The 24998-nt window shown below is 40.1% G+C and overlaps 1 protein-coding gene across 1 annotated transcript; it reads right to left on the bottom strand.

Annotated features, from left to right (window-relative positions):
- Nucleotides 1-15678: 15678 nt before the first annotated feature.
- Nucleotides 15679-23833, bottom strand: fam180a (family with sequence similarity 180 member A). The gene is made up of 3 exons (XM_004548391.3): nt 23565-23833; nt 16782-16879; nt 15679-16400 (listed from the first exon to the last, which is right to left on the bottom strand). The coding sequence occupies exons 1-3, from the start codon at nt 23638-23640 to the stop codon at nt 16071-16073; spliced, it is 504 nt and encodes a 167-aa protein (XP_004548448.1). The 5' UTR covers nt 23641-23833; the 3' UTR covers nt 15679-16070.
- Nucleotides 23834-24998: the final 1165 nt, after the last annotated feature.

The following is a 24998-nucleotide window of genomic DNA, read 5'->3' as shown; positions in this document are numbered from 1 at the left end:
TATTGAGCAGATGTTATGTTATTATCTCTGATTACCACAATATATTTCACTGGAAGCCTTTGGAGGCTCAAGTGCCCTGGATATTGTTTTTTTTTCCAGTAAAAATGTGGCTTATTTTACTTCCATACAAGATATTGTTTTGCTTTCTGTGCAATATACTTTTTAATGCCTTTATTTTACAACCATATTATGCTTCTCTATAAAACAATGTACTCAGTATAGATACCAAATACTGCACACACCTGCTGTAAATCCACGTAATAAATAAATCCATGTGAAACCAAGGTCCATTTATCAGATTAGAGTGCCTGCACGACAGGACCTGGGCGGATATACTGGCCCCGTGTCACCCACCACATATAAATTAGGCCTTGTGTAAACTTCCTGCTGTTTTATATGCTTCCTGAGGTCAGGGGTGAACTGACGAGCATGACTAATTTCAAAATAAATCAGCATCTGAAAGCATTCTGTCACCGGCACAGTAGAATTGAATTAGCTTTCATTCATTGTAAAGGTTCTCAATTAGCCCAGTTGTTACTCATCTTGACGGATGTTGTTTTTAACCATGAGTCTGCATGCACACGCTGCACAGAGTGTATTGGCTAACACAAGTACAAAACTGAACTTATCATGTTGTAGCGTATAGCACTTTATTCTAGCACTATATGTTAGTTTCTTCTTATAAAGAACTATATTTGGAGTTTTTTGAACCAATAAATTGCACAAAAAGCCAGATATAGTAAAAAAAAAATACAAATTAAAAGTAATTTATGTAAACTGATATTTAAGTTATTTTTAAACAACATGTCAGCAGGTTCGACAAGACATTTTCATCTAAAAACAAATTTAATTTTCTGGCAATTAGTTCATGGTTCAGACTTTAGGGGTTTAAGCTTGTTTTCGGCTTCCAAGTGGAAAAAAACCTTAACTTGCTATTGCTCACAGCCACTCAGGCATTTATAGTCTCAGAAGCATGAGTCCCTCTTATTTTGGTATCCTCCAGAATGCCGTTCTCATCCCTTCCCATTATGACATCTGTACTCTCATCAGTCACTTTGTTAGATAGTACTGGTTTGGACTTCCTTTTGCTTTCAGAACTGCCTTAATTCTTTGTGGCACAGATTTAACAAGGAGCTGGAAATACTCCTTCCAGATTTTGGTCCATGTTGACACGATAGTATTACACAGTTACTGCACATCCAAGGTGTACATCTCTTGTTCCACCACGTCTGTGAAGGTTCTCAGTCATCCAGGTCATCGTAGTCAAAGGAGCTTGCAAAGAAAAGCGTCTGGACATCTGTTCCACCACACCCCAAGAGTCCTCTATTAACATTAAAGTGGAGACTGTGGAGGCCATTTGAGTACAGTGAACCATTTTTCATGGTCAAACAAACCAGTTTGAAATGCTTTGGGCTTTGTGAATTGGCATATTATTATGCTAGAAGCAACTATTAGAAGATGGGTACACTGTAGTCATAAAGGCCCAGTTTCCTGTTCTTAGTTGACAGGACTGGCATCTTTTCTGCGTATTTTAATTATAGCAATTGGTTATTTACTCTTGCTTTCCTATCAGTCTCTGAAATATGCGCACTAGCCCTTGGGACACCTACAGCCACATTTAAAGCCACTTAAATCGCCTTTCTTCTGCATTCTGACTCTCAGTTTGAACTTCATCAACTCATCTCGACTATGTCTACATGTGCAAATGCATTGAGTTCCTTAAATTGGGTTGGCTACTTAAATATTTACATTAACAAGGAGGTCATCAGGCAAACTGAATTAAGTGGCCCGTGAGTGTTTTCTATGGTTTACAGTGAAATGTCTCAATAATTAGTCAGTGGATTACAATGAAATCTTGTCCTTACTTTGAATTAATTGCAAAATCCTCACTCCACCTTACGCTAGAGCATTGTTAGATCAAAGTTTTGTTTTTAAATATGTCACTGAAGTTAGTCCAATCTCAACAAAACTAAAAGACAGACCCATTAACTACTTTGCATTTAGTACTAATGAGCAAATACCTTCAAGTATTAAGTAACTATCAGTAAGTTAAATGTATCTTTTTCACAGAGTCCTTCAGTGTAAACCAGCTGTTTGTCTTACCATCTCAAACTACCCGTGTAGGCATTCCTGAAACAACATAAAACTGTTTCTAATGAAAAGGACCAACAAAGGCAAACACATTTCACGTGCAACAAGAGTAATAAAATCTTATCTGGGAGCAGTTCTGTCCTTTGTGCTCACTTTCTGCTGATATTTGCATGTACTTGCGGTTTGGATAAAGATAGAAACAAAAGTAGAAAGTAGTAAAAAGTGCCGTTCTCTAAGTTCTCATGGTGCCTGCTTCTATCACCTTTAAGAAATACACCATTCCAAATTCTACCTGTTGTTAGGAAGCATCTAAACGCATGTAGCCAAACTGTCTTTGTCTTGCTGATATCTGTCGGCTCTTTGCAAAAACACACACCCTTCACCTCTGCTGTTTCTAACTAATCAGGACTAAAATAAGGCTTTTATTACAGTGGATGAATAAAGTCATACAGGCAGCTGACCTGCGTTCTTAACATTGTTTACTGTTTAGTACCTGTTATTTGTTTGTGCTTTCAGTGTGGGGGCTTCTAAAGGCCACTTAAACCCTAAGTGATACATAGATTGAGGCCCAGACAGTTTAATCAATATGCCCGGGATTAGTGTTAAAACGTTATCATCTGAAGAACTGCCTTAATTAGCGCTACTGCTTTGCTTGCTGGAACTGTTCAGGGCATCTTTGGCATAAAATGAGAGAAAAAGATTGCCAAGTGTTGCTTTCTTTTGAGTCATATTGGTTTATATAAATTAATCGAATCATGTTTTTCTAAATCCCACAAATCCTTATCCATTATTCTGCCATTACAAAGCAGAGGTAATCATGCTGCACTTGAACAAGGTACTTTTACTGAAACGCAGGGAAGTGAGATGACTTCAGAATCAGTTTAGTCTATACATGGTTTATCACAGCTATGAAAATAATACACACAAGAAAATGTCATAGGCTATATATGATGATATTGGTAGAATAGTGGCTCCTGCATTACCGATGTGAGCAAGTTCAGCAACTTGGAGCCTATCACATTTTTTCGATGTAGGCATTGTCCTTGTGCTAAACAATGAACTCTAATTATGCTGCTTATAAGTGGACCTTTCATTGTTGTGGTATGTGTCGCTGCAATATGTAGTCACTTATAGGAAGGTGACGATCCAGGTTTATTTTCTGGGTCCTCATGCCCCAAACATTCCTCCAGCCAGGCTTCCACAGGACAGCATAGTCTGACCCCCTCCTGATGAATGAGCTCCTCACCCAATCTCCAGAGTACAGACTCCACTAGGTGGAAACTCATTTGCACCGCTTGTCACCAGCATCTCATGGTTTCGGTCGCTATCCACAGCTCATGGTCAGAGGTGAGAAAAGAAGCAGTAAATTGACAGCTTCACCTTCAGCCTCAGCTCTGCCTTCACTACAGACTGTACCGATTTGCCTGTCAATCTCCTGCGACATGTTTTCCCTACTTTAAAGAATATGGCTCATAGAGCAGTTCAGGAAAATAAATCCACAGTACCAGTGTGAATTGTTCAATTTTTTTTTTTACCATTATAGAGATTATAGCATGAAGGTAATGCAGTATTTTAGTACAACCATTAGAAATGAAATTTTCCACTTTCCTTATCTAGTCTGAGTAATCCTGGCTAAGTTTGAAATGCATGGAGAGAAGATTATATTGTGCTGGGAGGATATGGCTATGACTTCATTTTATACGGCAGGCAGCTGCTGTGTCCAAGGACAAGCCTGCTTAGTTAAAGAGAAGGGACCGCAGCAAACAATTATGAACATATGTGAGCAGGAAGCAAAAATTAAGTTAGCTTTTGAAACAAAGGCAAGCAAGACTATCATTTGCCAGTCATTAAATTTTAGTACAGATTGTTGTTGTTTGGCTTGCCAAAGTTAGCATGTTCATTAATCTAATGTTCTCAGTCTAGCAGCCCCTCCACCTACATGTCATTTTGTCTGCTATACAATTCAACTAAAATAAGGCCTGTCACTCTCCATTTTCTTGATTACCTCTGCAGTGTGACCTCTTACAGATTTACACTTAACCTGGGATGACATCAGGTCCAAATCAATAATCAAACAGTACACGTCTAAAACAAAAAGAGCATTTTTGCTTAACCAGTGCCCATGTTTTAAGTAAATGAGCTGCAGGACAGCAGCGAGAAGCCAAGATGTTTAATTAGTTCGACCCTGCAAGTGCCACGGGACCATCTCCACCCCGAGCAGATGAATAGTCTTAATTGGCTGAGTGAAAGATCAGGAATACTCAAAGGTAATTCCATTCAAGGCTTTGATTGATTAGGTCAGAATTAACCTGTACACCCAGTTTCCCAGGGGAGTGTGTGGCGGAGATCTTTGTCTCAATTGCAGATTGGTTTAGACATCCATCTGGTACACGTGAAGCCATCCCCATAAAGAGACCAGTTACTTTCTAGAATTACCACGCTTAAGATTTCATGCATGCATGTCAGCAAAATCTCATAGCCAGCAATAAAAGTTTGTTTTATTTTTTTGACAAAGGTGGCGGGTGATAAAGAAGAAAAGAGATGTAAAAACCCATCTTTTTGGGTGTGTTTCAGCTTGAAAAGCACTATGCTGAGATAGTTATTAAACCTCTCTTGCTTTAACTCTTTACCATTTGAACGCCTGCTGGGAATAACCCTTAAAGCTCTTTTCTGAACTGTGTGGTTTCTGTTATATTTCAGGGCTGATGTAGGACAAAATAGGGTCACCAGAAGTCAGTCAGGGTGGTCTCTGCCTATTCAACAACGCTTGGAAAAACCCAGAAACTATTCTAAAGGTTGTCAAACTGCACCTATATTGATATATACTGAGGTGTCAAATGTCGTCTTTATGGGGGAAATAGTAAAATTGTTTGTTGTTTACCCTTTGAGGTATTATCACAAAGATCACAGTTGCTTGCAGCCTAATTTTTAAGAAACATGATGTTTATAAGTGGCAAAATCCAGGAGAAAAACTGTCGTGCCTAAAAATTGTTGTACTTGTTGGCTTTAACCATATTAGTGTGGGCTGCATTTTAAAAACAGCATCTGTAAAAGTTGTAGTTTGAAAAGTAAGTGACCATAATTTCAATCATATTTGCTCTCAAGGAAGATAATTACCCATAAACATAACTGTGGCAGAAACTGTAGTCTCCAGCAGCCTCACAGCTTATACTCACATTTGCCAAGCACACAAAAACCAACAGAGCAAATCTGAGATATGCTCTTTTGACGTGCATGTTAGTGGCAGCGGTCTGTAGCTGCAGACAGCAGGACAGGAAGCTTATATTATGTGCAAATTTGAGCCCGACACCAACAGTAATAATAATACATTTTATTTGAAAGCGCCTTTTAAGGACACTGTACAAAGTAGAATAATAAAAGCAACATAAAAGCAAACAGTTTACACAATCATAAAAGCATAAGACATAAAACAGATTTAAAATAGCAGAGTGGAGAGGTTATGTGGGATAAGCTATTTTGAACAAGTTAGTTTTGAGTTGGGACTTAAAGAGAGAGAAGGAAGAGATATTTCTTAAATCAGGAGGTAGGGAATTCCAGAGTCGAGGAACAGAGCAGCTGAAAGCCCTGCTCCCCATGGTGGCCAGACGGTGGGAGGGAACAGAGAGAGAAAGGGAAGAAGAGGATCTAAGACACCGAGATGGGGCGGTGATCCGAACCAGATCAGAGAGATATGGAGGAGAGAGATGATGAATAGCCTTAAATGTGTACAAGAGTATTTTGAAATTGATACGATATTTGACCGGGAGCCAATGAAGCTGCTGCAAGGCAGGAGTGATGTGGTGGGTAGAAGGGGTCCTGGTGATGATACGGGCAGCAGAATTCTGGACACGTTGGAGCTTGTGGATGGATTTTTGAGTAAGACCAAAATAATTGAATTACAATAATCAATCCGAGAAGTAACAAGGCTGTGGACAAGAATGGCAGTGACATGTGGGGTGAGAAAAGGACGGAGATGATTAATGTTGCGCAATTGAAAATATGCAAACCGAGTAACATTATTAATATGTGAATTGAAAGATAAAGTACTGTCGAGGATGACACTCAAGCTTTTCACAGAGGAAGAAACGAAGACCGGCGAGTTATTGATAGTAACAGAGAAACTGTTGGTTCTGGATAATGTTGATTTAGTGCCTACCAAGAGAAGCTCCGATTTATTACTATTGAGTTTGAAAAAAATTAGAAGAGAACCATGAATTTAGTTCAGCTAAACAAAGGGTGAGGGAGGATGGGGGAAGAGCAGAATCAGGTTTAGTGGACAGATAAAGTTGGGTGTCATCAGCATAACAGTGAAACTGAATATTGTATTTATGAAAAATGTGTCAGAGCGGTAGAAGGTGGATAATGAAAAGAAGGGGCCCCAGGTTGCTGTGTGTTTAGTCGAAGGATTTCCATCTCTAATTTTGTTGACTCAAGTGCCTTGAGTTGGGATTTAACTATTGTAGTTTATTGTCTCTAGGACTGAAAAAAGAAACCACTATAGAAGTGCTAAAAACTGCATTTCCTCGAGTGGCCACTTGAGATTGACAACAAAAACTAAACATACAGGTTTATGTTCAGAGAAAGATTTTCAATCAAACATGGTTCCGTGCAGTCCCACACAATCCTAGCACTTTGCACAAGGCAGATTAACTATCCTTGAGGGCTGGTTGACAAGTTGGCCAGAACAGGGAATGGAGGTACAGCAGAGTTGACCAGGAATGGGAGAAGCATTGAAGAATCGTTCAAGACTAAAAAAAACCAGAGCACAGGCAGTAGCAGCAGCGGGCGGTTTTCATTGTTTTCACTCAGTTTTACTTCAGCTGTTTGTATGTTATAAATTCCCTCCTCTCTGCTGTGGTTGGTCCATCAGCCCACAGGCCAGTTGTACCACATATTTCTGACACTGCCTCCGTCTGAAAACAAACATTCTCTGCAGGTAAGTCGGCCAGTCTGTGACTCCCCGTGTACTGCCTGTGCGCTACCCCTGCTCAAGTTACCCTCTGCTGGCTCGCTGTTAAAATGCCCACCTTAATTACACTAAAAAGCAGGTTTTTAGTGCTGTTAGCCAAAACTAAACATGGTTTTTCTTGCTACTTTTAATTTCCCAATTTATAAGAAATGTGAAAACTGACCAAACAAGCATACTAGTGCTAACCAATAACTTAGTAGCCCACTCAATTGTCCATGTTTGTTCACTTTTGGCACCCACAGTGTCACGGTCCCCGTGTCTCTCTGGTTGGCCCACGCTGGCTACAGGTTTTGTTGTTGTTAGTTTTAGTTTTTTGTCTCTCCTCCTCCTCTCTGCCTGGGTGGAGCTCATTACGGGCTGTCACTCTTGGCCCACGCACCCCTGTGGATGGTGTCCACCTGCGGCTGATCTGGCTGATTTCCCCAGCTGCTATTTAAGGCAGTGGCACAGAGCAGCTCACCGCTGGAACGTCGAACCACCTGAGTTCGTGCTCGCGGCTTATTCAAAGAAGAATCGCTTACATGTGTTTTATGTTGTGGAACTAACCTTGACCTTCTGTCTGTAGATTCTGGACCGAATCACCGGACCTGTCCAAGTGGGGCAGTGTGTGGAGTGTTGGAGCGAGTGCGGCTGAAGAGGAGTGCGTGTGTGCGGAGGAGCGGTGGCGGTGACTGAGTGGAAGAGGAAGCGTGTGTGTGGATTCCCCCCCCCCCCCTTCTCTCCCTGGAGCCCTGGACCCCCTCCCAACTCACTGTACATATATTTTGCACTAAGGTGATCCCTATTGTAAATAAATCCCCTTTTTGTTTCCTTGAAAGAACTGTCTGCGCGTGGGTCCGTTCAGTAGCCATGACACACAGATGCTAATATGAAACTTTAAAATGCAGATTCCACAGACTAGCCGATAATGTCATCGTGGCTACATCCATCCTTTAAGTACAGTCTATAGATTTTGATCAACATAAGTAAATCATATTAGAGTGAAATTGAAAACAAGTGAAGAAAATTAAGCTGGAAAACTGAAACATACGAAAGGAGAAGGGAAGATTTAGTGTGCCAGAGTATTAAAGTTTAAATGCTGCCTTAATACAAAAAGTCAATCATGTGCACACATAAATGTGGAAGCAGAGCAGTCGTCCTTGATGATGACAGCAATGATGATGATGATGACAACCCAGCTATGGGTGGGCCACAAGCCAGTGTACTCCTCGTGCTGGTCCCAAGCCTGGAAAAAAAGGGAGTGTTGCGTCACAAAGGGCACCAGGGGTAAAATGTTTGCCAGATGAAATCAATAATCAAGATGTTGAAGATGGAACTGCCAGGCAGGAGAAAAACAGGAACACCACAGAAGAGGTTGGAGAGGAGGAGGACATGCTGAGGGTTGGTGTGACAGAAGAGCGATGATATAGAGGCAGATGATCCACGGTGGTGATCCTTTAAACAGTGGCCAAAGGAAGATGATGATGCAATTTATTTGTATATCCCTACATTTTCCTGTATATTCCCAATGTTTAGTGGATGGGTTTGCATTACTTCTATAATGGTTACAATATTAATCTTACAATTTAAATGTCCTCATTCGTGTACACAGAGGAAACAAGATAACAGTATGTAACCCTGTGCGCTCTTCCTGTAAATTTGCCAAGTTGCAGGAGATAAAACAATGAAGACGTATTGACAGAGCACGACAGTAACCAACATTACAGCAGCCGCAGCATTATTGACTTAGTACAAAGTGTATATTTAATTAACTCAAATGGATTGCAGTGTTATTTACAGGCACGCTGTCCTCAAACCAAGAACTGCATAATTATTATAATAGCAGGAGTTATATTGGCAGATTATCTCATGTAGTTCTTCATATAAGAGGCATTGCTCCCGGCATACTAAGAAGTCATGGACTATATGACAAAGAATCTAAATGAAATCATTGATTATGAGGTCAATAATGAAAACAAACCATAACATGTGCATTGGCTGTGTAGTCCGCTAACACAGTTTAATCCTTATGCTTTTTAAATTTTTTATTATAAAATACAGATGAAAAGCTTATGTTTGTAGTTCATATATACTGGAGTCAGCACACTTCTTTATGCTTTCCTGGCACAGATACCAGACAAGGATTTCCTGAGTGAAAACTGCTAAATTTGTTGCAGGGGCAGACGACTGGAGTGATTTTCTTGCATACTGAAACAAGTAACACATTCTTTGTGCATAAAACATCAATCATAGCTTTTCTGAAAGAGAAGATCCCGCATGTCCAAGTTAAAAGTTCAGAATATCTGATTTTACAAAAGAATTTGAATGAAGTCAGATTATGGGGAGAAGGAAAACGCAATGAGAATACCGTCCCACGTGTCAGAGGGAATGTCTGTGCAGTGAGTGGAGCTTTGTTGTCCAAACTGAAAGCATCTGTTGAGCCACTTTGCGACTAAACACACATCTGTTTCTTTAAATTGAATTGCTATAAAAATTCAACTGAGGTCAGTGAATCATTGTTTTATATCTTTTTTTTTTAATCATTTGTTCCTCCTAAAGATGTTTCCTTTCTGAAGAGGAAAACAATGCCTCTTCTAAAAGTTTGCATGGTGTGAGGGTTCAAAGCAACGGCCTTTCTTCTGAGGTCAGCTTGAGGACAAAAACATTTACCAGCACAGTTTATTATGCCACGAGAGTGTACACAGATGATATACAAATCAGATGTGAAGAGAAATGAGAGTGTAAGCAAATTGTTAACTTTGGTATATGACTCCCACGGGGGCTGTACACCTCTTCACAGTCAGTTTGACACCAAACACATAATGGGGCAGGCAGGCGGCTGCTGATGAGCTGTCCAGGGCGTGCGCACGCGCGCACACACACACACACACACACACACACACAAAGTGTTTGTTCTGTAAGAAACAAACCCTTCTATCCTGCTCTCTGACATGTGCTTCCTCAAAGTGTTTATGCTGAAGCAGAAAGTCCAGGAAAAGCAAACTAGGATGGGTGGCATTAAAACAATCAGACCAAATGACTGATCAACTCAATTAATCATTAATTCTCCTTTAAACAGGAAAATGTGAGTCAAACTTTATTGAACTGAATTAATTTATAGTCACGGTTCCTGGACACCTGCTGTGGCCATATTATTTACCACTATGCGCTGAGTTCAATGGAAGGGAGGCTGAGTATAAACAAAAATAAATTTTGGAAAATCTGAAAGAAAACACATTTAACTGTGTTTACTTGACAGATTGCACCCGTGAGTCCACCGTTTAAGCCTTGCCTGGCTACTACAGGCTCCAGGGCCGTGCCACGTGTCTAACTTTGTGCTACAGTTAGTTCAAAAAAATCAACAAAGTTTTAAAACTTGCAGATCTTATCAATTAAGAGGAATTTGGGGGCAGGCCTACAGTTCTGCACGTTAGAGTGCTATAAAACCTTTAATGACACTCTGTGTTGAAAGCATGCCTGCTCATGCGGCTGTAGAGCACAAATGTACAGGATTTCATTACAACGAATCAGAGGAAAGTGATGTAAATTAGAGGACTTTTGCTGGGTGGTTGGGGTCAAAGAGCGCTTTAAGCCCCACTTATTTTAGGTCTCACCCTCTGTTTCCTTTGCAATCACATTTCATTAGTGGGGTCATATTTTTGAGAATCCATAGAATATAATCAGCAAGTTCGCAATGAAGGGCAGTTGTAATATGTTTCACCTGAAACACATTACATCAAAAATACGTTCTTCTATTATTATTTTTCTCCTGTTAAAAGAGCCCCTTAATCCTATGATGTTGAGACAAGGAGCTGTGTGGAGGACATGAAATGGAAAAAGCCATTTGTCATGACCAACATTTCCAGCCGGGTGACGATTTAAAATGTGAATTTACTGCTGTCTTGGAGCTCGACCAAGTGGTTTTGACCGCTAGAAGAAAAGAGAGGACTATTTCACATTTGTGGTGAATTCTACTAGCTACTGTTTTGGGCTTTAGCAGGTTTTTCTGGGTTCTTTGGTGGAGTGAAACTGACTCTGAACACAGCTTGACATATTATCCCATTACACATGTATCATATATGATGTAACACTGGTGTTAATCTGAATTACTTCTGTTGGATGAAAGTGCTGAAAGTGTTTTTGGTTTAAAATCTAAAGGCTAGGTTAAATTGCAAACAGCTTTATACAGATAAGAGTAAGGTGACTGGCCTCCTTTATAGCTCATCATACTTATACTTATCGTTAAATGTAACTGTTAATGCGAAAATCCTCCAAATCACAAATATTTCAGGAGAGTCTAAGACCTCATCCACATACAGCAGCAGTCTTAGTGTCTCATGAGCCATCGGAAGAGTCCCTTTGAGACTGCTCCACCTGTGACGGGGCTGCACCGTGCTGAATCAAATTAGTGACTTGGGGAGCCATGTTGAAACACAGCATACCACAACTCCCGTGTGAATCTCAGACCTCTTCATTACAGCGGCTGATAAGCGAGCATTAGCCTCTATCTCTAGGCCCGCCAACTTTCTCCCATTTCCTTATCAAAGATTCCGCGATGCCCAAGAAAATATTTGGTGGGAAAGCTGAAATGTATCCCACAACTAAAAAGCAAGCTCTTAGTGGCAGATCCTCATGATTGGAAGGACATGATAAGATAAAACGCTGTGGACCAGAATACTGAAACAGCATTTTGTTTTTAAAAGGTTTCAATTCTACATCCAAATGTATCAGGACAGCGATTATCCACGCAGCATTGTTTCTTTGTTACGCTCTCCCAGCTGTTGTGATGATTTTGTGGAAAACTGTGCTCATTACTGGAAGCTGGAGCAAGCAGGAGGTTTTGAGCAGGCTGCCTGCTCTCACCCATGCAGTGTAATTGGCTCTCCTACTCAGTGAGGTATCTCTTAATAAAGCAGCCTACCTCTGTCTATCCATCTATCTATCCCTGGCGCCATCTTTCCGCTATGCTCAGCAACATTAGCCGCATGAGAATAACAGGGTTGCAAGAATGCCCCAAACCTATTTCCAGATTCGTGGTTTCAGTTGACAAGCTGCTATAATACTAAATCCTTAGAAGCTGCACTATCATAGCCTTAAACTTGGACTCGAGGCAATGCAGGGTGGAGCTGATCTAACTATTATTAGCCATAAAAAAGGGACGATGACACTGGCATGACAGGGGCTCATGGGCAGATGCTGATGACCTCAGAGCCCACAAATCACCACCCGTCATGCAGTCTTACATCTGGATGCTCACACTGTGTTTTTTACTCCCACTTGGGATGACAATTTGTTGCACAACAAATAAAATCTGTTTGCTTTAAAAAAATGTCTTCGTGAACATAACATGTCAAAGATTGTTTGGACTGTTTTTCAAAGAAGAACAAATGGTATTAATTTATGTAGATTTAGAAAATCCTGAATCGCTGTTTTATTTATTTATTTATTTATTTTCATTTCAGGTATTGAGTTGTTTAAGTTGATGGAGAAAGCACGGTGGGTATACATGTGACACATTGTAAAGTCCCATCTCGCTCTGTTTGCGGACTTGAAGCATGAAAATATGCCTGACAGCTGCGGGGAAACATATGCAGCTGATAAGCTTGAGTTAAAACAACTGGGTATTCATCTGGAGGTGATCAGAGGATAGTTCTACCAGGAAAGACACATTCCAGTTATGATGAGATTCAGCTCTAATTAAGCGAACTCCAACAAAAACACGTCCTCCAAAGAAAAATAAATCTAATTAGAAATGCCATGCTGTCGTTTTCTGTCTCCCGCACTTTGTGTCAACATAAAAAGATGTATTGTAATGCATACGAGAACTCTTCGAGAAGCCTTACAGCATGCATAACAAAACACTGACTGTAGAGTAAGAGGAAGTGAGAGTACAAGATATGCTGCTGCTTTCATTATATAGTTCAGTTCTCCCTTTTTACTCATTACTCCTCATTATATCTGCTGCACAAGTCAACAACAAAAGGAAACATCGTGACAGATACCACGAGCCAAGATCTGGGGGACCAGATTGGAAATGCTGCCACCTAGTGAGCATCTTGAGGCAATAATAATTTAAAAAATCCAAAAAGATTTTATACCATCTATCCATCCATCCAGTTATATTCTGCTTTATTTTAGGAAAGACTGTAGTTGAAATGTTGACATACTCACTGGATTCACTGGATTTCATTATGCTATTTCTGAAAATGTATCGGCAATAGGAAACAATTTTAAATTCCTTTAGAACACATCTATGCTACAACCCTTTCATCAGTTTTGGCTTGAACAAACTATACTAAACAGCATCCTATGTCCTGTAGACATGAAACAGCTTCTGTTAAAACATGAGAAATGATACACCAGATATTTGTATATTAAGCTGTGATTGTATAGAAATATCCTAAATGATCCTATATGAAGACATGATACGGGCGTTATGGACACTTTAGAGACATGCAGTATCAGATGAGGAGAGCAGTTCTGTCAGCAGCCACTTGGTGATGCTCTCTCAACATGCAGAGGGCTCCACTTGACATTTAGGGATAATACTCTAAATGAATAAAATATTGCAGACTCATTTTTCATGAAGCAGACTGATAAGTCAATAATCCACGCAAAAGCCTGATTTTTCTTATTAAATCTGCACCACAATCACAGAGAAAGGGGAAGGAAATGAAGCCTAGCAGAGCACTTTGTGAGATCATTTTAAAACTTTATGACAATTAAGGATTAGATTGCACAAATGGAACGTCATGTCCCCGATATTTTGTATATTGAATGTGATAACAGAGCAAAATTTAATTAGAGGCTCGGCAAATATTCCACAATCTCACAATTCCTCTCTAAGTCAGTCTGGAAAGTCACTGGCAACATGGAATCTGCTTGAAAATTATAACATCTGCATTAAACAACGTAAACTGACAAAGCGAGTTCAAAAAACAAGCCGTGTCAAATGCAAGACTCATCGGTCACTATTATAGTTAGAGTGGTGCCGAGGGTGAAGGCTGATCCGTCGCCTTGGAAGGAAATTCCTTGCTGCAGTCTTCCTGACTTCCTCATTAATCAGCCCCCTCTAGTCAGTGCCAATGAATGCTGACATGCTGAGAAAGACACTGAAAATGCTGCGATTAACGTATACATTTACAGAAGCTGCAACTGAAGATGCGATCTGGGTGACAGGGAGTGACGAACATTTCCACGGTTACATAAAAGTATGAATTGAGCAAAATACTGTAAGGTGTAAGCAAATGTAAAACTAATCAACTCTGGAGGGAAAACAACACAAACCAGATATCTGCTTTCTATCCCCTTCTTGATGAGTGAACTGCACAAAAGCTTAAGTACCTATTTCCCATAATGAATGGGGAAATGGGTAGCTCTGAAGCACATATCCATCAGATATTTTACAGACTGCAGAAATGCAATCAAGCGTATTGATGTACACAGACTCTTAAGTATAAATCCGTGGGTTTTATTCAAAGGGCTTTTAGTGGCAAATCAAATGAGCTGAGCAATCTTTTCCAGACAGAGCAAAGCATCTTACGCCTTCTAAAGTTATCTGATGGCATCAAACATGTACACAGGCATGGCAGGGGGCTTGAGGTGACTTCCCATGGAGTTGTCAAACTAATGTACCACTTTGATTTAGTATTTTTTTTGAAAGTAGGTCAAAGATCAGTATAATCAGAAAAATCAGAAGGAAAAACTTTGAGGTAATTGCGCGTATGTGTGTACTTATGTGATGTATTTTCATTAAACTAAGTTTGAGAAGTTTATTTGAGCACACCGGGACGCACTTGATTAATGAGGCCATCCTCTGGCTTGTATGCATATGCGGGGCTCAAAAGCATTGTTGATTTAATTTGATTTCTTCACGATGTACAAATAAGTGGGCTCAGAAATAATGCATTAGTGAGCGTAAAACAAACACACACTCGGGAGCTGAGACGTAACACAACTGATGCAGTAACAAAACAGAACTAGTTCATTAAGAAACGTGATAGTAATTCATTATTTAGCTCAAAAACAGATTTAATAGTAGTTAATGGTTTACCTTTATTAGTATGCTTGGCTTTTTTGGTTTAAACCTTATATTTTGGATATTAGACTGATGGTTTGTTACAATGTCATTGTATTATGATATTAAATTAATCATGTGTAGGTGGAATCAGCCTAAATAGCCTATATTGTGAGAATATTTGTGACTCAAACTGCTGCAGATTATGATTAATTACTCTGTAAATCACTCTAAAATAGTTTGGGGGAATTCTAGACTCAGGGGGTGGGTCAATGCATAGTAATTTTGGGCATTGAAACATGTCTAAAATACCTGGTGTGACTGTAGGGATAGACTATACACTGATTTTGCTGCAAAATGATAACAAACCGTCTTTGATGATCATTACATTTCGAGTTGATAGCTAAAAGAAAAGGGACTTCAGCCATGACCACTTCGCTTTGCTGAAGGTTGAGTCTCATTTGATGCCGTGGATTTACATGATCAGAAACAAAATCCAGGAAAGTGAGAGCAGCCGATCTCTGCAAGCCCATATCATCTGACAGCTCAGCTATGAGCTGATGTACTGGGACCTTGAGGTCTGCTTGATCTAAACTTGTGCTTAAATAAGTTTATAGAAAAGTAAGATACGCTGATCTTTTGAGAATTAAAATTTTATTATTTACCTCACATAGGGTAACAAAACAAAACAGAAGCACATGATATAACTTTTCAGGAGTTTGTGGTTTGAGCTCTTAATTGGAATTAGCCCAGTCAGATAAGACTGGAAGTCAAGTTTGAAAGCGCTGATAAAAGTGAGTTTGGACCCTGAGTTTAGTTACATTTTTTGGTTAAAAATTAAATTGCTTATATAATTTTATATACATTTTTTGATATTTGTATTTGTATATACAAATAGTTTCATATAAAAAGCAATATAATAATCTAATTTGTTTTTAAACTTTGCAGGACACTGGAAATGGCATGGATAAACGGCATCTCCACTACTGAAAAAAATATGGACAACTTCTTTCCTCAAAAGGGTTTGAGATCCTTTTGAAGAGCTTGGAACAGCTGGATTAGGGTGTCGGTCCATATCTCTTTCTGGTGCTTGTTGGTGATACGAGCCAGGGTCTGAGTGGTGTACACTAACGTCAGCACTGTCCTCTCAAAGTCCTGCCAGCTCAGAGGTTGGCGCCGCTGGGTGAGCTCGGCCGTCAGACGCCTGATGTCGGAGAGCCTTTTAGGCAGTACTTCCTCACAGATGACTTCCAGCTTTTCCACACTTCTCAGGGAGGCCAACTCCTCATCTGGAATCAGCAGGGTGTGTCCATCACCTTGTATCTGCATTCCACCCAGCAGAATCTGGGAGATAGATAGGCATCCACTAAATTCACATTCACATATATAAGCAGCTAACTGAAAAATGGAGTTGCTAGCAAGGTCACGTCCTGTTAACGGCTATTTCAATCTGTTCCAAAGAGCCTAATCATCTAAATATTTTGAAATGAGCCTAAGATGGCATAAGAAAGTAAAATATCTTTTTCATCAATGTCACCAAAATATCTCACATTCCTGCTAATGATTAGGAGCACAGCAGCAGTACACAGTGTTTTGTTCTAATCAGCAGGGTGAGGCCACAAATGTGTTATTTTTAGAAGTCTTGTGCACATTCTAAGCATACTGGTTTCCATTAAAGAAACACTAGCTCATGAACTATTTCGGGGCCGCAAGAACTTAACTGACCTCAAAAAGCAGCTTGATGTCCTCCACCGAGTGCTGGAATGTGGGGTTGATCAGTGAATATGTTCCCCGTTTTATCCTGTATGCAGATGGGTACAGCACTAGAACACACAAGAAGAAAAAATTGGATTATAGAATCTCCCTTTTCAAAAATTAAGGCAGGACATTATTTATTGTGACATTTATGCGGGAGGGCCAGAGGTTGAGTAAACACATATTCATTACTGTTCAAATATTATGTATGTGGTTGAGACTTGGGCTCCAGCTGTGAAGAGATCAACTGGTCTTTGACCTGAGCCACAGTTGCTACAAGCACCAGCGGCCTGGTGCCCCCAGAGGTGCGATATCTGCTTATTGACTCGTGGAAGGGCAGGTGTAACTGACCTCATTTGGTCAGGCTTCAAAGTGTCAGCCCATATGTGTAGCAGACGGGGGATCTCATAATGTGAGGTGTCCTGATACGGCTGGAATGAAACCCCTCACTTTCAGCTAGAAACAGTTGCTGCTGCCGCCTCATTTCTGTGATAAAATTGAGCAAAATCCATATTTTCCTGGAAGTGATAACAAGAGGCTAAACCTCACATCTAGAGGTGGACAGCAGCTAACATTACTCACATACTTTCCTAAGTATCTGATGTACTAACAATTAAGCACGGGGCTATTTTGGAATATTTTGTTTTTACCCTAATTCAGAGGTTTTTAAAATTCTTTTTAAATACACATTGTACAGTGTGATGAAACTTCAGAGTTCATAATTCTGGACCACCAGAGTGAGCTGCTCTATAGAGATGTGAAATTGGAAAGAAAAATCCAGCAGAAGCCTAGCACAGGATCTAGAGGAGATTCATCAGGTCCTTCAGTTGATCTGTCTGCCGATCACTGAAGCCTGATCAGAAATGGTCTCAGTGGAAGAGTGGCTCTCAAGAAGGAAGGGGAACAGAGAGAAAGGGCTGGGGTAAGTTAAATTACACAAGAACTGATATGGTTAATCCCATTTTACAACTTTTGTTACAAATCGAGTCAATTAGTTCACTGGTCTAAAATGAAAAATAACATTATGGTCTAAATTGTCTAAATAACATAGCTGTGTCTAAGAAATGATTTGTGAACTTCCTTAATCTAGCAACACATTTGCATTATAATAAAGAAAGATTAAGAGTCACACGAGAATGTGCAGGGTCTGTTTGTAATAATATAACTTTGAATACTGCCCAGACTTTGAAAACTTTTTTGTGTATCTCTGTTATCTCTCCAAGAACCATTTTTGTTAATGTAGCATCAGGAGAAGAAACTGAAAATCAAATTTGATTTGCACAGAAGGAGGTCCATCCATCCATCCATCCATCTTCATCCGCTTTATCCGAGGCCGGGTCGCGGGGGCAGCAGCCTAAGCAAAGGAAGGAGGTTTCACAGTATAATGAATTAAGGTAAAACTTCCTCTAGGGTTCTACAGCTGTTCAGCTCTCTTTTTCCATTGCTACCCATATTCTGTTGCCGTCCAGTACTCCATTCAGCGTGTAAGCCAACACACGGAGATCTTAATGAGGTATACAGTATATAAACACTGGCATTCATGTGAATTTGGATGTCATCCTTCCTCTCTGCTACAGTGGCATCTATGGATTCCTGCTTCACCAATTCTGCAGTAATGATCAGCTTGACTGCCTGCAGCATCGCTGGCCAGATACATTTAGCTTTATAGCAATTGTCAGGCCAGCCAAAGCCACACAAATTGGCAGAGCTCCCTATGTACCTGCTTCCTGCTTGGGCGACTGCCAGTCTCAGCTCTGGCCTCCCTTTCGCAGCACAGCCACTGCTCTCAATGTAAAGAAATGTGTAGCTCCACATTTCCATGTTGGGGTTCCAAAAATCTGGCACATCTGTGTAATCTTTAGCATGTTACCTCAGTCCTTCCACCTGCCCCACCGTCAGGGGCCATAGCCAGACGTTGTGAAATCTCAAATAAACATTGTCTAACTCCACCTTTTCCTATAATATGAATTTGGGTTTCAAGGATCAAAACATATGTACTTATTGTAAATTCCAAATGCAGATGAAATGCTGTTCACGACCCTCATCATAATGTCAGAAATCAATAAAAGTTCAAACACTTCTAATGGAGAAGTTTGAACTTGTTGAAGAGTGACTCTGAAGCAATATAATATGCAACATGCACAGTTGTTCCAACCCCCAAACACCAAAGACAAGTAGAGAGAAGATTTCCCCAGATCAAGTACTAACATCCAACTCTAAGTGGATGACAACTTGTAGGTGAAAATGTATACTCCTCATTGAGTATGCAGCTCCCAAATGCATCAGGTATTGTGGAGGAGCGATGCCTGTGCAGACATATTAGTTACCGAATAGATACGGTAGCTTCAGCGGGCCATTGCTAAAGTAAACAATACAACACCCGAGGGTGCTCATTAGAACAAGGGTTATATCGTTAAAGGATTGAGGCGATGCGGGGAAATGACAGCTTGGAGGCCAGCCCAGCGCTGATTTACATCTAAAATTAATAATCTGTAATTTACATAAAAAGGCTCTGCTACTACTACAATAGTCCTTTGGCATGTAGGAAAGTGTGTGTTTTATGTTTATAGCAGCTCCAATAGCACTTTGGAATAAAAATATTATAGCTTGTTATAGTTGGAGCTGCATTAGTGTATATGTGCACAGGCAATAACAGTAATTCTAGTCATTCCATTAAATTGTTCGATTTCTCCCAGCACAATATTGTGAGGGCGATACTGACTTAGAGGAAAGATAGGTAGGGGCACACACTGGATATCTAAATGAATCATGCTTAAAGATTACAATGAAAATGAACTAGCTTATAAGTTTGAGACACTGTGACTGACAATATGGCCAATAACAAAGAAAAAGGGCACATATACGTAGAAAGGAGCTAATGAAGGAGCACAGGTGGTTGTGAAGGTCAGGTAGAGATAACAGATGTGAGAAATTGAGGCCACTGCAGGATAGATATTCAAGATATTGTTCATTCTGTTACAAGCAATAAATAAATTATTGTCATTTAGCGCCTGCCCTCACTGCAGGACAGCTGCAGGACAGTCATCTTTGCATTGTGGATTTTAGCTTTGAGGAACTGCATGAACAAAAATATGTCACTGTGGAATTTCACATTCCCCAATGGATGACCAAATAAAGTGCATAATAAAGTAAATGGGAAAGAAATATTTCGACACAGCTGGTGAAGGGCAGACAACAACAGATGATTAATGGTGCAGAAAATGTACTGAACTTTGTAGTGACAACATATAAAATCCAGGAATTTATCATAGTGAAGGAGAAATAATGATATTTAGTCATTTTTGATTACCAACCGCTATGCAAAATCTTTGATTATGCCGCGTTAATGTGCAATATTTATGAATGTGAAAGTGACATCTCAGCTTTAATCACTACGATTTTATCACATGTAAGTGAGGAGGCTGGTGAAGGTAGGCTGTCCATATATGTTAGAGCTGGATTTTCCATGAAGTTGTTTTTGGTGGGTGGGGGGTCGGGAGGTAGGGGTCGGCTAACGTGCAGGCGAACAAACCATCACGAGGTGATTCATTCTTATGAGCAAATTTTTCTTTTTTCTCATTTTCAGCTTGAATGTTTAATATACTGCTGATGTCCTTTATCACAACATATCAGCTTTCCCTGCTGCTTGTTCTAAGCCCATTCACCCGTCATGCTCCCCTCCCTCCTTCGGCGCTCCAAACAATCAATGTTTGGATGGGCAGGCTTCCCCCCAGTGTCATTATGTAGAGGCAGGGAACTTGTAATCTCCCGCTAACTGCTTGCAAGGAGATGAGGGAACAACAAAGATCCATTAATTAGCTGGGCTAAATGGTACTCCTGGCTGGAAGGATGTCTTGACGAAGACAGAAAGAGAGAGAAGGAAAAACAATCAAAAACAGAAAAAAAAACCCCCAAATGAATGTCTGGATCCCTCCAGCGTACGATAAAAGAGGGTGAAAAGGACACAGGATACAATGAAATCTTCCCTGCAATGGACCATCTTCTACATTTCACTATATCTTCAAATAATAGAAAATTGTAAAATCTCAATCCATGACAGTATTGTAATGAGAGAGAGATTTAAATTCTACCATTTATGATGTAAACACAGATCATCATAAATACTCCGAATAACTGTGAGGCCAGCAGTAGTAAAGCCCAGCTGCAATAAAGTCATGCAGTGGTGCCAGGGAAGCTGATATATACTGGGGACAGTAGTGACAACTGGAGATATGGGAGAAAGGTTGCAGTTTCTCCTGGTTCCCCATCACCCACACTCCACCTCATGGAGGTGTGAGCTTAGCCTTTAATAACCCACACAAGCCTGGGCACATTCCCAACTCATCACTTGGTTAGTTTCTTCTGTGATTAGTTGGTGTCACGTTTACATACAGTGCCCTTTAACATTGTTTTTCAAAATATGCTAATGTTGTGAAGAGGCCTATAAAACCTATTGCAAGAAGAGATTATTCAAGGTCACATGATCCAGCTGTAACTAAGCTTCATCAGATTGGAAAGTTTTAGGCCTAATCTTAAAAGTAGAGAGGGTATCTATTCTCAGTACCAGTGTTCAATAGCTCTATTGTCTTATTCCAACTAAAGAGATGGGTTTGCAACCAGCAACTGCTAAACTACTAAAGTTGAAGTCATGTCATGAACCGCTATGTGTCTAAAGGTTTTGTAGATCTGATGAAGCAAAACAGGAAAACAGGTCTAAATAATAACAGCTTCAATGCTTCTTATTTCAGAGAATCAGAAAGTCCAAAGTCAAGTCCAAAAATCCTTTAGTCAACGAAGCATTTAGCTGGGGAATCCAACACAAAGAACACAAAGCTAAGGAAACACACAACTATATGCAACAAAAGACAAAGGAATACTGAGACAACATATATACAAAAGGTAATGCAGGAAGAGGAGACGGGTGAGGACCAAAACCAAGCTGAAGCCAATCAGGGAATCAGTGAGGACAGGGACAGGAACAAAAGCTACACTCAACATGAATAAAAACAGAACCCTTTAAAGTAAAGACAGACAACAAGATGGAGTGAACATGAAGACAAAGGTGACAAAGACAAACAGAGATGAGACAGAAGGAGGAACAGAAAAAGGGGAACTAATTAAAAACAACCCTAAAGTTACTGTTTTAACAGCAACTGAAGGAACAAATAACAAGGCTAGAAAGACAAAACTTGTAAACACAAAGGAATTAATGAGTAAAAAAATTAAACACTAACAATAACAGAAACCTAATCCAAAGATCACATAACTTCAAAACTACAAAGAATTCTGAACTTGAAAATTCAAAACCCTGGGTCCAAAACCGGGTGACCACTTGTTTAACCATTCACAGAATGATCGCAGATCAGTTGCTCACTACTTCCTAAAACTTGTTGGCTTGTTGGTGGTTTAGTAATTGGTTGAAGACCAAACCAGACCTGAAGGCCAGACAGAGATTGTAGAGTTTGCATGGAAAGTCCCTGACACTCACCAACGCTGGCCGAGCAGTACTGAAACTGTGAAAAGTGAGACAGAAGCAGGAAACATTTACTTTCAAGTTAAAAGCTGTGCCTAGTGTTTGCAGACAATCCGATGTCTTTACTGCAAATTCTGCTAATCACCAAAGAAATCACAAAGAGATTTTTGGTGCAGGACTCTCTTCGCTGTTGATTTCACCTACAGACACAAACCTAAAGACAGTACTTGCCAACCAGTTTGGGAATACTTTTCAGTTATGTATGACAATGTTAGACTGTCATACTGGTGTCATACTGCAAACTGACCAATGACTGATTGTCATGAGTGCTATTCACAGAGCGCTGAATGGCTACAACCACATCGTTGTAAGATGATGAATGATGAAATATATACTCTTAGGCTCTCTCTTTGATTCAGCGATGGCTGCCCAAATCAGCGCTCCTCACTGTCCTGAATGTGTACATCCTCATCACTGAAAGAGCGGCTGCTGGCCTGTACATGTAAACAGAGCAGTCCTGGACCGATTCTATGCTGTGCTATCCACTCCAGTGTGAACTGAGCTGCTTGCAGTGAGATTGTAAATAGAGAACTGCTGTTTCCCTCAACTCCAGGAACATTTCTGAACATTAGCTTCACTTTCTTTCTGCTCTTGTTTTCAGCAGCAGTGGGCAATTGTTGACAACACAGACAATTAATGCATGTTCAGAAACTTTTTATTGACAGTGTCACTTTGGATTTTTGATTTATTGCTGAAGGGGGAAAAAAGTCTTACAAACTTTTAATAAAACAATGATTAAAAAAATGATTTCCTGGATTTTGGTGATATGGTATAACAATGTAAACAATTCTGAACTTTCTTTGTTTTTGCTGGCTTCAGCGTCATGTGACTTGTCTACAGATTTCAAGGCCTGCGAGTGATGAGAAAGGAATTTCCTCAGTGAGTAGATCCAGTAACAACAGGCCAGTCATTTTTCGCTGGAAAACGATCTGCTGATGTCCTGCAAACTGCAATGTTCCTGCTAACTGAAGAGGATAAACACATTCTTTCACAGCTGGAACCACAGACTCGTACCAGGACTCAGCCATCACAATTTGACTCTGTCTCTGTCTTCTAGTAATATTTTAAATGATCCCACAAATGAAAACAGAATAATTTGTGAATGCAAATATACTCAATGGTGATAAAATTGCCATTTATCTCATAATAGAGAGACACTAATCAGACTCTTAATAATTGCGCATTTAGACCTAATTACCAGAGCTTGTGTGCCAACATACCTTTCCTGTGGTGCTGACTGGCAGCACAGTAGCTGCACAGGTAAACAACAGTGAGTAAAGTCCACCACTGTGCCATGCTGATGCTCACAACCAAGATCCACTCGTACAAATCAGTACACACTCTCTTCTTTCTGAGTTCTGTCTCTCAGTCATAAATGAACATCTCAACGATGGATGAGAACCCTCCTTTCCACTTCATAGGCTTTGTGCATAGGATCATCTTTCACTGTGTTCAATTTTCTTTTGTCACCTCCCTTCCTCATCTACTTTCAATTCTTTTTTTTCTTTTTTTTCGTGTGTGTGTTCTCTTCTCAAGCCAGGGTGTCTGGGCTCTCATCTGGAATTCATCAGAATTTTGGGAAAGCCTGCCCTCTTGGCTGGACTTTTCTTACAGCTACTGGATGGCTGCTTTACTGGCTGAGTGGTTCAGCCACTGAGTGACTCTTCAGTTGACCAGGCAACTGAGCAAATGGTTGAGTGGCTGACGAAATTGCTAACTGAACATAATCACATCCACTGAGCCACAATCAAGCCAGTTATGAGAGCGATGGACTACTCAGGATAATAACTAATTTGACCACATTTATCCCATCACACTGTAGTCAGAGGTCAGACATGGGACAACAGCTTTTTTTTTCATTTATTCACAACATTTGAAGAAAGAAGCAGCCTGAAGTCCAAATAGGTTGTAAATAAGCCAACAGTTCTAAGAAATAGTTCTTTTAACCCCCCCCCCCCCAAATCTTCTGGATAGCAGACAGTGACAGATGCTATTTGGCTGTACACTATGATGGAGGTTAGTGCAGTTTATCTTCCACAAGTGACATCAAACCAATATTTGAGATTATTTTAGCTTCATAAGAAAATGACCCAGGTGGGTGCTTAGAATAGAATAATTCTGGTGTTTGCCTTTTATTTCCTTTAAGTATGTCTGGGTCACCTGAGGGTTCCTTAAGCCCCTTGCTTACTGCCCTACTACTTTATAGCCTGTGTACTTGTGATCCCAAATCTCAGCATTCGATTACTGCAATCTATAATAAATGCTAGTGATTCTATTTACTCACTAAAAATGGAAACTGTCCCCCTTAAGTAGATTAACATTTTTGTTGTTGCTATATGCTTAAATTCTTGGTTATTTTATTACATTTTTCAAATTCATCTTTCAGGAAACAAAGCCCTGCCTTAAAAGAATTGTTTAGATGCAGGTAGGGACCCCAGTTCTGCCGCAGGTGTATTCCTGCTAAAAGGGAGTTTTTCCTTCCCACTGTCGCCAGGTCCTTGAACAAAGAGGGTCTTTTGATTGTTGGGGGTTTCTCTCTATCGTTGTAGAGTCTTTAACTCACAATATAAAGTGCCTTGAGATGACTGTTGTTGTGATTTGCTACTATGTTAAAAAATGGATTTGAAAAAGTTGAAAGTACATCAAGAAAACCC

The sequence above is a fragment of the Maylandia zebra genome, linkage group LG17 (genome assembly GCF_041146795.1).
Source record: "Maylandia zebra isolate NMK-2024a linkage group LG17, Mzebra_GT3a, whole genome shotgun sequence".
In the NCBI taxonomy this organism is placed as follows: Eukaryota; Metazoa; Chordata; class Actinopteri; order Cichliformes; family Cichlidae; genus Maylandia; species Maylandia zebra.
The sequence above is the reverse complement of the archived record's forward strand: the minus strand, read 5'-3'. Positions and strand labels throughout refer to the sequence as shown.

Excerpts from the sequence above, each read along its gene's own strand:
- fam180a (XM_004548391.3), bottom strand. The coding sequence starts at position 23,640 with ATGGCACAGTGGTGGACTTTACTCACTGTTGTTTACCTGTGCAGCTAC. Across the intron at positions 16,880-23,564 it reads CAGTCAGCACCACAGGAAAG|TGCTGTACCCATCTGCATAC; the intron begins GTATGTTGGCAC and ends TGTGTGTTCTAG. Across the intron at positions 16,401-16,781 it reads ACATCAAGCTGCTTTTTGAG|ATTCTGCTGGGTGGAATGCA; the intron begins GTCAGTTAAGTT and ends TCTATCTCCCAG.